Source organism: Muntiacus reevesi, chromosome 18, assembly GCF_963930625.1.
Source record: "Muntiacus reevesi chromosome 18, mMunRee1.1, whole genome shotgun sequence".
Taxonomy (NCBI): Eukaryota; Metazoa; Chordata; class Mammalia; order Artiodactyla; family Cervidae; genus Muntiacus; species Muntiacus reevesi.
In genome coordinates, this window is record NC_089266.1 from 7,094,186 (window position 1) to 7,106,577 (window position 12,392).

The window sequence follows — 12,392 nt, forward strand, 5'->3', positions numbered from 1 at the left end:
TGTGGGATGGGGGAGTCAAGGCCTAGGGACCCTCCAGACCCAGAGGGGCAGAGTGTATGCATGGGACCTGGCTCCGATGACCTCAGGCAGTCTGCTTCTCCTTCTGTGCCTCCGTTGTCCTCATCTGGAAAATGGGAAGGGGAACCTGTCCTGTAGCACTGTCCTGAGGGTTAACGTAATTACACGGAAGTGGTGGGACAGGTGCCTGGCACATCCAAGGTACTCCGTAAAGGGACCTCGTCTCCCCCTTCTGAGTTTCGTGATGATGCACACCTACCCAGGAGGAGAGCTTCAAGGGGGCGGGGGCCTGGTGTAAACGGTACAGTCGGGTGACTGGTTTGGGGTGGAACAAGTCATCCTTGTGGGTGGGAAGTGGTATCTCGTTGTGGTTTTGATTTGCATTTCTCTAGTGATTAGTGATGTTGAGCATCTCTTCATGTCCTTGGTCATTTGTGTGTCTTTCTTAGAGAAATATCTATTCAAGTCCATTTTTGAATGGTGGTTTTTTTTTTACACTGAACTGTACGAGTTCTGTACGTTAATCTGGATATTAATCCCTTATCTGATACGTGATAGTTCCTTCCATTTTGTGGGCTGACTTTTCACTCTCAACACTGTATTCTGATGCACAGGAGGTTTTCATGTGAATGATATCCAGTTTATTTTTCCTTTGTTGCCTGTGCTTTTCGTGTCTATTCGGGAAATCGTTGCCAAGTCCACTGTCATGAAGCTTTCTCCCTTTGTTTTCTTCTAAGAGTTTTACAGTTTCATGTCTTATATTTAGGTCTTTGATCCTTCCATTTTGAGTTGGTTTTGGTACATGGTGTGAGATAAAAGGCCACCTTTGAAGTTGGACTCTTAACTCAGAGGGAAGAGGCTGGATCACTTGACAAAGGGACTGGCTTCCACACCCGCCTTCTCTCCTTGACTTCCCCTCCCCGCCTCACATTGACTCTTGCAGGTTCACAAGTTTCTAAACAGAAACCGGGATCATCTTGACCCTGCCGTGGTGGAAATGCTTGCCCAGAGCCAACTGCAGGTGCCCCTGCTGGCCGTCCTGTACCTGCCCCTGGCCCGTTCTGTCCTCCTCGCCCAGACGGTCTTGCCAAGGGGCTGGCACCTTGAGCCTTTGGCCGGCGCACCCCGGCGCCCCAGGGAGTGGGGATGGGGGGCAGGCTGGGCCATGGACAGGCCCAGTGAGCCGGCGCAGCCCCTGTCTCACCCCACAGCTGGTGAGCCGCCTGTTCCGGGAAGCAGAGCCTGATGAGTTCAGGGGAGGACCAGGCAAACCCACGCTGGCCACTCGCTTCCAGAAGTCCCTGGGGGACCTCCTAGCCCAGCTGGGCAGGTGAGAATAGTGCCCCCACACTTGACCTCTGGGAGTTTGAATGGGGGGCCAGTCTGTGCTCACGTGACTCCCCTTTCCACCCACGAGGAGCCATGTCTCCTTCATCCAGTGCCTCAACCCCAATCCAGGAAAGGTGAGCTCTCCTAGCACCTGGCTGCAGAGCCCTCCCACCCCTGCCCTGCCCTCTCAGCACCCCCGCCCCGCCCCTGCCCCGCCCCGTGCTCCCCACGGCTATGAGCCCCTCGACTCCATGTCCTTGGCTCTGCCCCATTGCCTGGCCACAGCTTCCAGGCCTCTTCGACGTGGATCACGTGGCAGAACAGCTGCGCCAGGCGGGCATCCTGGAGGCGGTGTGTACCCGCGGCGCCAACTTCCCCATTCGCATGCCCTTCCAGGCCTTCCTGGACAGGTAGGGCCCGGGATGGGGTGGCGGCAGGCACCTCAGGGCCAGGACTCACTAGGCAGGCCCCCTGGAGTGGCTGGCAGACCTGGGGCTCCTTCTGGGGAAGACGGACCCACTTTCCCAGGGACCCTCCACTCTCTGTCTCTCTCCTTCTCTCCCTCCATCTGTGTCTCCTTCCGCTATTCGTCACCCCCATGCTTCTGCATGCCTCTGTGCGTCCATCCACTTCTCCTCCTCTTAGCAAAACTCTTCTGGGTGTCTGGCACATAGTAGGTGCTTTCCAAATCACTGTTGAATGACTTACAGACTGAATGCACCCGAGGGGCTCGGGGATCAAATGAGTGTGGGGAGAGGTGCTCGTTGCTTGTTCTGACCTGCGTTATCCGTCCCTGGGCAGGTTCCGGGCCCTGGGGGCCGAGGAGCAGGGCGAGCTCTCTGACCGGGAAAGGTGTGGCATCATCCTGAGCCAGGTGCTGGCGGCTGAGTCACCCCTCTGTCACCTGGGAGCCACCCAGGTGGGCGGTGTGTGTCTGCAGAGAGGCAGGGAGGGCTGGCAAGCGGGAGGAGCATTCTGGGATCCTCTCAGAATCTGGTGGTCCTTCCAGGTGGTGGGGAGACGGAGCGGGCTGGGTGTCCCGGGCACCCCGGGAGAACAGGTTGCCTGGAAGGAAGCTGAGGCCTCAGGAGCAGGGCAGGGTGGTCCCCGCCCACACAGTGGTCTGCCTCCAACCCACACCTCTGCCCCCAGGTACTGCTGCGGGAGCCGGGCTGGCAGCAGCTGGAGCAGCGCCGGGCCCAGCAGCGCGCCCAGGCCCTGCAGACCCTGCACCGAGGCCTCCGCGTCTGCATCTCCCACCAGCGCCTCCGCCTCCTGCCGCGGATGCAGGCTCGTGTGCGCGGGCTCCAGGCCAGGTGTGCAGGGGCCGCTGAGACTGTAGGCCTCCTCAACGTGGCGGGGCAGGCTCTGGGAGACATAGGGCCTCGAGGCAGGTCTGCCTGCCTGCCTCCCATCGGCACTGGACTCTTCTTGCCGACACCCCTGCCCGTACCTCTGCTGTCCCTGCCTTGACTGGTGTTTTGGTCTTTTTTTTTGGCTGCTTTGGGCCTTCATTGCTGCATGTGGGCTTTCTTTAGTTGCAGTAAGCAGGGCTACTCTTCCTTGTGCTTCAACAGCTTCTCGTGGCCGTGGCTTCTCTTGTTGCGGAGCACGGGCTCCAGAATACAAGCACAGGCCTCAGTAGTTGCCAACACTTGGGTTTTAGTAGTTGTGGCTCACAGGTTGAGTCGCTCAGTGGTATGTGGGATCTTCCTGGACCAGGGATCGATCCCATATCCCTCGCATCGGCAGGCAGATTCTTAACCACTGGACCACCAGGAAAGTCCAACTGTCCTTTTTTCTAGTCTGTTCTCCACTCTGCAGAAAGAATACTCTTTTTTTTTTTTTTGGCTGCATTGGGTCTTAATTGAAGCATGCAGGATCGTTGGTTGTGGCATGTGGAATCTATTAATAGCTCCCTGACCAGGGATCACACCCAGGTCTCCTGCATCGCAGGCAGATTCTTTACTGTCTGAGACACCAGGGAAGTCCCTCCAAATCGTTTCATCACCAGCAAGAACTCTGTACCCATTCAGCAGTCATGCCCCACTCTCCCTTCCCTCCAGCCCCTGGTAACTTCCAATATAATTTGTTTCTGTGAATTTGCCTCTTCTCGATATGTCATCTAAGTTGACTCATACAATATCTCCCTTTACATCTGGGTTATTGCACTAAACATATTTTCAGGGTTTGTCCTTTTTGTAACATGTGTCAGAACATCATATATTTTTTTACACCTGAAAATTGTTCCACTGTGTAAATGGACCACAGTCGTTTATCCATATATCTGTTGAGTGTGTATATGGGTTGTTTCTACCTTTGGGCTTATTGCAGATAAGGCTGCTATAAACATGAGCATGCAAGTTAGTTCAAATCTCTGCTTTCAGTTCTCTGGGGTCTTTGGAGTGGAATTCCAAGTTATCTGGTAATTCTGTCTATACCTTTTTGAGGAATTGCCAGATTGTTCTCCATAGTGGCTGCACCATTTTACCTTCCTACCAGCAGTGTGGGCAGCTTCCAGTTTGACTACATCCTTGCCAAGACTTGTTACTTTCTGCTTTTCAAATTATCGCCAATCGAGTGGATGTGAAGTGGCATTTCATTGTGGTTTTGATTTGCATTTCTCTAATGACGAGTGGCGTTGAGCATCTTTCATGTTCTTCTTGGCCATCAGTATGTCTCTTTGGAGAAACAACTGTTTCAAGTCCTCTGCTTGATTTTTAACTGGGTTGTTTGTTTCTTATTGAGTTGTAGGCATTCTTTATATATTATGGATACTAAACTCTTATCAAATATTTGATTTACAAGCAGCCTTCTCTCTCTTTTTTATTTACTTATTTTTTAGTCTCCTCTCTAGATAGTGTACTTTGATGGAAGAAAGGCTGTAGATTTATTTTTTATTGAAGTATATTGGTTTATAGTGTTGCAGGTATATAGCAAAGTAACTCAGTTACAAATATATACATACATATATATGTATTCTTTTTCAGATTCTTTTCCACTATAGGTAATTACAAGATAGTGAATATTATTCTATTCCATATTCTATATAGATATAGATATATATGTATGTATACATTTGTAATTGAATTACTTTGCTATATAGTGGCAACATTGTAAACCAATATGCTTCAATAAAAGATAAGATCCTTGTTGTTTATCTATTTCACATCTAAATGTGTATCAATTAATTTATAAATATTTATGCTCAGGGCTACTTCCTTGAGGAGTCTGGTCTTTTTCATATCTGGAAAACTCTCAAAGATATTGTCCCTTCTGGGATCTCCTATCAGACTTCCCGTGATATAATTTTTTTCATTTTTAGGAGTTTTTCTTGGAGGAAAAAAAAAAGTTCTGTTTCTTACATAGTAATATGCCAGACTCTATTCCAAACACACCTTTTAATTCATTTCATCCTCTTGTGGAGCAGACAGTCCAATAATTCTCATTTCAGAGATAATGAAAATAAAACACAAAGAGTTAAAGTAGGGAATTCTCCGGCTGTTCAGTGGTTAGGACTCAGCACTTTCACTGCCAAGGTGTGGGTTCTACCCCTGGTTGGGGACCTAAGATCCTACAAGCCACGAGCTTGTCTGAAAAAAAACACAAAAAATCCAGAGAGGTAAAGACCTTCTCCAAGACTGGAACCCCGGCGGCCGGCTCCAGAGCCTCAGATCCCCGTGCACAACAGCCTCTTGGTTTTACTTGCTCTTCTGTTCTATCCTTTCCCTGTTGCTTGTTGGGCAGCCTGGCGCTTCACTGGGGTCTGGTTTTACACTCATGTCTTAACTTGGAGCATCTGGGTCTTGGGTGTGAGCTTGGACTCCTCACCAGCCCCCTGCCCGGCCTCCAGGAAGCGGTACCTCCGGCGGCGGGCAGCGTTGGGGCAGCTGAACACCATCGTGCTGGCGGCCCGGCCCCTGCTCTGGAGACGGCGGAGACCACAGGTGAAGCCCACGGGTGGGGTGCTGCCTTGGGGGAGGCTCAGGGGAGAAGCCAGCCAGCCTTTGCCGGTCAAGTTGGCCTAATCCCGACAGTGACCACCCTCCACGCCCAGCCACAGGAGGGGCGAGGCCTCGGGGACCGCTGCTGGCGGAGTGTCCCGTCCCCGCTGCCTGGCCGGGGCAGCCTGGGGCCTCCGGGAGCTCATCGCCCTCCTTCATGCCAGGGCCTGACTCTCTCCCTGCTGGCTGGGGTGCCTCCATCCCCTTTGGGGGCCCCTTGGGCTGCTCCCTGTCTTGCCCAATGACTCCAACATGAGGGCCATAAAGCAGCTCAAAGGTCAATGACTACACGCCGGCCCCTCTCCCGCCCTCCCTGCCTGGACTTTGTCCCCAGGGGGCCATTTCTTCCCTTCCTCCTGCCCTCTTCCCGGTCCTGGCAGACGGGCAGCGACACTCAGTGCTTTGGCTGGTGAGGACTCTGGAGGGCGGGGGGCAGTCGCCAGCCCCCTTGGGTCCGCACCTTTATTCCGCTGGTGCCTGGGCCTCCTGGGAGGACGAGGGGTCAGCTGAACTGCCGAGCGGGCGAGGAACCTAGAGGGAGCTCGGGGTGACGCTTCACGGAGATACCATCTCCTCCCGCATCTCCCCCAACAGCTTGGGCATCGGCGCAGCTGGCACAGCGGCGGGGCCTTCGAGACGGTGCCAAGAATGGTAAGTGGCCTGGAAGCTGGAGGGTGTCTGCTGGGTCGTGAGCCTGCTGAACCTGGCCTGGCTTGAGGGGGAGCATGGGGTCCTGGGGTGCCGAGATGGGTCCTGCCTCAGGCCTATCCGTGTGCCCCCCAAGAAGAGGTCTGGGTGCCCTTGGTTTCCCTCTGAGGGCTCAGGGGGCCCTATTGGAGTGCCCAGGACGAGAATCCTTGGTCTCTGGAGGGGAAGCTTACAGTCTCCGGGGGTGAGGAGGGCCCCTGGGTCCCTGTGCCCCCTCCCTGAGTTTCTGGTCAATTGCTCCTCTCCGCCAGGAGCTGGGGCGCTTGGAGATCCCGGCTGAGCTCGCCGTCATGCTGAAGACAGCGGAAGGTGAGTCGTGATGGGCCTCGTTCTTCACCACCCCCTCCTCTCCTGATGGTCGCTCCCTCTGGTGCTCTCTCTGGGTGCCCCCAGCTCGCTGCCCGGCTCCCCCAGCACTGGAGCCAGGGGCTGATGCTGGGAGGTGGAGGCGACACCAGAGCCAGTCGCCTTACCAGGGCGTTTCTGGGCCGCCTCCCGTGTCATCCCAGGCCGTCAGCACGCCTGGGTCCAGAGCATCACCGAGGCCATGCCCCCAGAAGTTCCCGCCCGGCCCAGCCTGACCCTCCCGCCTGACATCAACCAGTTCCCCTTCTCCAGCTTCATCTCCATCGGCTTTCAGGTGGGCTCCCAGGCCTCAGCTCTGCTGGCTGCTGCCCACGTTTCCCCAGACACAAACCCCCAAACAGGCAGAAGCTGTCTTTGTCCTTCTTTCTCCAAACTCCTCCTCCGTCTCCTGTTGTGGATGCAGCCGTGTTGCTCGGAAATTCCGCTGAACCTACACCTCACTCTGTTGTTACTTATCAGAGATGCCACACCTTTGTTACACCTGTGGCATCACCCTGCCATTGAACGCTGAAGTGTCGTTAAAGCATGTTTAATGACAAGGCAGAGTGTCCAGGCAACAGTGTTGGAAACAAAAGCAGGATTCAAAAGTGCACGTCATCGAGCACGGTCCCGGCGTTCTGGACAACAGCCGGGCGGGTGGGGAGATGACGTGTGTAACTTCACACAGGAAGTAAGACTAGGAAGAAAGAGGTGAAAATGTTAACTCTGGTTATACCTGGCACTGGTATATTGATGGTGGTTTTTATTCTTCATCCTTTCCCTGTTTTTCTGAGTTTTCCGCATGCACGGGCTTTAGTTTTCTAATCAGAAAGAGTAATTGAGGTGTATGTTTTTTAATATTTACTTTTATGTTTTGGCTGTGCTGCATCTTTGATGCTGAGAGCTTTCCCTAGTTGCAGCGCGCAGGCTTCTCACTGCGGTGGCTTTTCTCATTACGAAGCAGAGGCTCTGGGGGCAGGCTTCAGCAGTTGCGGTGTGCGGGCTCAGGAGCTGTGATGCACGGGGTTAGTAGCCCCACGGCACGTGGGATCTTTCTGGACCAGGGAACAAACTAGTGCCCTCTGCATTGGCATGTAGATTCTTAACCACTGGACCACCAGGGAAGCACAATCAAAGTGTATTTTTAAGGCGGTTCTACTTCCATTGTGGCTCAGATGATAAAGCGTCTGCCTACAATGCAGGAGACCTGGGTTCGATCCCTGGGTCGGGAAGATCCTCTGGAGAAGGAAATAGCACCTCCAGTACTCTTACCTGGAAAAATCCCATGGACAGAGGAGTGTGGTAGGCTACAGTCCATGGGGTCGAAAAGAGTCGGACATGACTGAGCAACTTCACTTTTCCTCGCCAGTCCGTCTTCCTCTCATATGCTCCTTCGGGGCTCCCGTGGGCCTGTGTCTGGCAGGTCAGCACGGGTCAGCCTCTGCTCAGGCATGTGACACCCTCCTTCCTTGCAGGAGCCCTCCTTGCCCCACCCTGGGCAGCTGCTGACCAAGCCCCTGACCCGGCTGGACGGTGAGAACCCTCAGCATGCCCTGGATATCAACAAGGTGGTGAGTGACCCAGCGGGGAGGGGACAGGGTGGGCCCGTGAGGGGGTGCTGGCGGGGGTGACATAGCGGGGAGGGGACAGGGTGGGCCTGTGCGGGGTGCTGGCGGGCACAGGGAGCCCTGCACGACCTGCCTCCCCTGGCTTGGCGTCCGCAGATGCTGCGGCTGCTGGCGGACGGGTCGCTGGCACCCTGGCAGGAGCAGACCATGGGCCAGTACCTGGTGCGGCAGGGGCAGCGCCGGCCGGGGCTGCGTGACGAGCTCTTCAGCCAGCTGGTAGCCCAGCTCTGGCACAACCCCGACGAGCAGCAGAGCCAGCGCGGCTGGGCCCTCATGGCCGTCCTGCTCAGCGCCTTCCCACCGATGCACACCCTGCAGAAGCCACTGCTCAAGTAGGGGGCTCAGTGGAGGGGGGGGCCTGTGGGCGGGTCAGCAGGCCACCCCAGGCTCACAGCAGCCCTATGCTGCACCTGCAGGTTTGTGTCTGACCAGGCCCCCAGGGGCATGGCAGCGCTGTGCCAACACAAGCTGCTGGGGGCCCTGGAGCAGACGCAGCTGGCCCCTGGGTCCGCACGGGCCCACCCTCCCACCCAGCTCGAGTGGACGGCCGGATGGAGGCGGGGCCGCATGGCGCTGGACGTGTCCACCTTCAGCGGTGAGGCGCGCCTCCTGCTCAGGGCTCCCGCAGCAGAGCCTGCCTGGCACCCTCGCCCCCACAGACCTCCTTCCCGCCTCAGCCCTCCCGATGTGGTCCTGACCTGCCAATGTGACCTTGAGCTCCCTGCCGTCCTGCTAGTGGGACCCCCATGGGACAGCACCCCTTTCCCCGTCAGGGTGGACCCTGATGTCCCTCACTCTGACCCCCGCCCCTCATCCTTGCAGAGGAGTGCTACTCGGCCGAGGTGGAATCCTGGACCACAGGGGAGCAGTTCGCCGGGTGGATTCTACAGAGCAGGTCTGGGGGCCGGAGATGGGGGAGTCTGGCCAACACTGACCGTTGTCCCGTCCTCCTCCTGAGTCCTCCTCACCCTCCCAGCCTGCTGTCCCACCGAGCCCCTTCTGCGGCTGCTCCTGCAGGCCAAGGCGTGCTGCCCAAGGGGTGGGGTGGGGCGGGGTGGGGGCGAGGTGGGGGGGTCGGCAGGCAGGGTCCAGACAGCAGATTCTAGATGGAGAGCGAGTAGGGAGCATTCCTGCTAGATTTGGCCCAGACTCTGATCAAATTGGTAGAAGAATAAATGCAGCAGAAAAATACATAAAAAGAAACAAAAATAAATACCTCAGAGCCGACGCAGAGGTAGAGGGCCTTTTTTTTGCAGAAAAAGAAGGGAAACCGGGTCCTCGTGCCCCCCTCTGCAAGCGCCTCCCCCTGCTGCACCTCCAGGTCCTTGCGGCTTCCAGATGGTCACCCGCCCGGCTGACCACCTCTCCTCCCTGCCCCTGTCCCTCCCAGAGGCCTGGACGCGCCCCCGCGCGGCTGGTCTGTGTCACTGCACTGCGGGGACTCCTGGAGGGACTTGGCCGGCTGCGACTTCGTGCTGGACCTGATCGGCCAGACGGAGGACCCGGGGGACCCGGCCCGGCCCCACAGCTACCCCATCGCCCCCCGTGGCCGGTAGGCGCCACCCCAGCACCGCTGGCCTGCTCCTGTCCGTATCCTGTCGTAGGCGACCCCACCGCCACCCTGTCGTACCTTGGGGTTCCCTGGTGCTGCTGCGGGACCTGCCCCCAAGCCTCCTCCCAGCCCGTGGGGACGACCCTCCGCCTCCACTCTGCAGCAGCTTCCACACCTTGCCTCAGCCTGGGCACCCCACCTGCTTAGCTGGGCCTCCTTGGCTGGAGGTGGCCCCCCAAGCCCTCAGCTGGGCCCACTGTCTCCTGCAGAGCTGAGAACGTCCCCCTGGCCCCCAGCGTCCAGGCCCCCTCACTGCCCCCAGGCCCCCCTCCGGGTCCAGCCCCAGCACTGCCCAGCAGGGGGCGTACAGGTAAGGCGGGGAGTGGGCACCCTCAGGCAGGCAGGGGGATGAGAATGGGTTTGCAGGAAGCCCCTGCCGCCGGCAGGTGACGCCAAGCTCCCACAGGTGAGTCCCGGACCTCAGGGAGTCTGGATGGCTTCCTGGACCACCTCTTCGAGCCAGTCCTCTACCCCAGCCTCAGCGTGAGTGTCCTGCACCCCAGCCCAGCCCTGCCCCTCCCAGCCCTCCTAGGACTCTAGCTCTGGCCTTTTGACCTGTGACCTTTGCCTCCGCAGGATCTGGAGCAAGGCAGGGCTCTGAGTGGCCGCATGAAGGGAGGGGGTGCCATGGGGCCCATGCAGCAAGGCAGCTACCCCATGGGTGAGTGCGGGGCTGAGCCCCATCCGGGGTCTCCTTGCCCATGTCGGGGGCAGGTGCGGCCCGGGCCTCCCATGTAGCTGCTGTTGGAGCTCCCGTCCGCACCTCTCTGGCCCATGCTCATCTCCCTGCCTAGGGCTGGAGGGAGGCTGTCTGGGGGCCCGGGTGGGCACTGACATGGAAGGACCCTGTCCCCGCAGTGTACCCAGGGATGGTGCAGATGCCCAGCTACCAGCCACCCATGATGCCGGCACCCATGCCCATGATGCCAGCCATGGGGCCGGTCCCAGGTAAGATTGGACTGTGGCCGCCTGGTCCCTTCTGGGGGCGGGGGGGCGCCGCAAGCAGGGACTGGAGGAGGGAAGGTCCCACCTGGAGGCCACAGTGGGCAGGGGGCTGGGAGCTCGGCCGTGGCGCTAACGCACCCTGACTGCCTGCCTGCCCGCCACGCCCCCAGCCATGGTGGTACCACCACAGCCACAGCCCATGCTTCCCAGCATGGACGCGAGGCAGCTGGCGGCCCAGCAGCAGGACTTCATCAACCAGCAGGCGCGGATCCTGGTGAGGACGGGCGGGGCCCACGGATCACCTCGTGGGTGCCGGCCTGTGGGGAGAGGCAAGGCCAGCTCTCATCTGACGCACCATGCCCCGTCCATCAGGCCCAGCAGATGACCACCCAGGCCATGACCTTGTCCCTGGAGCAGCAGGCAAAGCAACTCCAGAAGCAGAGTCAGGCCCTGGCCCCAGCCCCAGCCCCAACCTCAGCCCCGGCCCAGGCCCCAGCCCCGGCCCCAGCCCCTAGAGCAGTCTCCCCGACTTCACCTCCTCCGGCCATCACCTACAAGCCCAAGAAGACACCCACCCCCCGGAAGGAGCCAGAAAGTGACCTGGAGTTGGTAGGTGCCCGCCTGAGGGTGAGGAGCCAAGGCTGGGGAGATGGTAGGGCCCATGGGCAGCTGGCTTCAGGGCTGCAGACATGGGAGATGTGGGGGCTTGGGGATGGGGCCACAGGGCGACGCAGAAGAGATGCTGCCCAGCCTCGGCCCCACGGGTCCAAGTGCATGTGCTATGTGAGTGGCAACTTAGCTGGCAGGGCTGCTCCTTCTCGTCCACTTCCTGCCAGCAGGAGACCCCGCAGGAGGCTGAAGACAGGTGCCCACGGCCCAGGAGCTTCCAGCAGAAACGAGACTATTTCCAAAAGTTGGGTGAGCGCCCTTGGGGAGGCAGTCCCACGCAGAGGCTCAGACGCCGCCCCCGCCTGGCCAGGGGACGGCGGGGTGCCCTCTGGTCAGGGTGGCCCATCCAGGTGCCCCATGTGCTTAGTCGCTCAGTCGTGTGTGACTCTGCGACCCCACAGACTGTAGCCCACCAGGCTCCTCTGTCCATGGGGATTCTCCAGGCAGGGATACTGGAGTGGGTTGCCATGCCCTCCTCCAGGGGATCTTCCCAACCCAGAGATCAATCCCAGGTCTCCTGCATAGCAGGCGGGACTCTCTACTTTCTGAGCCACCACGGAAGCTCAGAGGAGTGGGCCAAGTGGAAGGTGATAGGCAGGACCCTCTGGGGCATTTACAGGGCAGCAGCCGAGCACGGTGAAGACCATGAAGCCTCCAGCCAAGGTGAAGCTCCCCCAGGCGGAGGTGCAGGACGAGGAGCCGGAAGAGGAGGAGCAGAGAGCAGGTGGTGAGGAGGCGGGGGGCAGGCTGGGCCTTTGCGGTTCTGCACAGGGTCTCATGTCTTTCCTCTCTTCCTGGGCAGGGTCCTCACCTCCACCTCCCCCAGTGGTGAAGAAGCCACCACCACCGATGCGAGGTGCAGCCAAAGCTGAACGGGAGGCTGAGGCTGAGCCAGCCACGGAGGCGGGGCCTGGCAGGGGGCACAGGCCAGCCGAGGGCAGAGCCGTGGTGCATAGCTCGGACCCTGAGCCCTGGCGGGCAGAGCCCAGCAGGGAGATCCGCAACATCATCCGCATGTACCAGAGCCGCCCCGGCCCCGTGCCTGTGCCCGTGCAGCCAGCGAGGTGCCAGGGGGAGGGGAGGGAGGAGGGGGAGGGGAGGGAGGAGGGGGAGGGAGGAGGAGGGAGGAGGAGG

At 58.8% G+C, this 12,392-nt stretch overlaps 1 protein-coding gene across 1 annotated transcript in view; it reads left to right on the forward strand.

Moving 5' to 3' along the window:
- Positions 1 to 12,392, forward strand: part of MYO15B (myosin XVB) — a 29,864-nt gene that overhangs the window by 8,640 nt on the left and 8,832 nt on the right. The window contains exons 16-38 of the mRNA XM_065909897.1: positions 962 to 1,039; positions 1,230 to 1,348; positions 1,436 to 1,481; positions 1,633 to 1,757; positions 2,149 to 2,266; positions 2,500 to 2,663; positions 5,201 to 5,294; positions 5,946 to 6,002; positions 6,311 to 6,368; positions 6,569 to 6,699; positions 7,880 to 7,975; positions 8,129 to 8,364; positions 8,449 to 8,627; positions 8,855 to 8,927; positions 9,423 to 9,584; positions 9,854 to 9,954; positions 10,051 to 10,127; positions 10,221 to 10,305; positions 10,503 to 10,616; positions 10,760 to 10,863; positions 10,962 to 11,216; positions 11,429 to 11,507; positions 11,878 to 12,322. Coding sequence (XP_065765969.1) covers positions 962 to 1,039; positions 1,230 to 1,348; positions 1,436 to 1,481; positions 1,633 to 1,757; positions 2,149 to 2,266; positions 2,500 to 2,663; positions 5,201 to 5,294; positions 5,946 to 6,002; positions 6,311 to 6,368; positions 6,569 to 6,699; positions 7,880 to 7,975; positions 8,129 to 8,364; positions 8,449 to 8,627; positions 8,855 to 8,927; positions 9,423 to 9,584; positions 9,854 to 9,954; positions 10,051 to 10,127; positions 10,221 to 10,305; positions 10,503 to 10,616; positions 10,760 to 10,863; positions 10,962 to 11,216; positions 11,429 to 11,507; positions 11,878 to 12,322 — 2,996 coding nt within the window. The remainder of the gene's footprint in view (positions 1 to 961; positions 1,040 to 1,229; positions 1,349 to 1,435; positions 1,482 to 1,632; positions 1,758 to 2,148; positions 2,267 to 2,499; positions 2,664 to 5,200; positions 5,295 to 5,945; positions 6,003 to 6,310; positions 6,369 to 6,568; positions 6,700 to 7,879; positions 7,976 to 8,128; positions 8,365 to 8,448; positions 8,628 to 8,854; positions 8,928 to 9,422; positions 9,585 to 9,853; positions 9,955 to 10,050; positions 10,128 to 10,220; positions 10,306 to 10,502; positions 10,617 to 10,759; positions 10,864 to 10,961; positions 11,217 to 11,428; positions 11,508 to 11,877; positions 12,323 to 12,392) is intronic.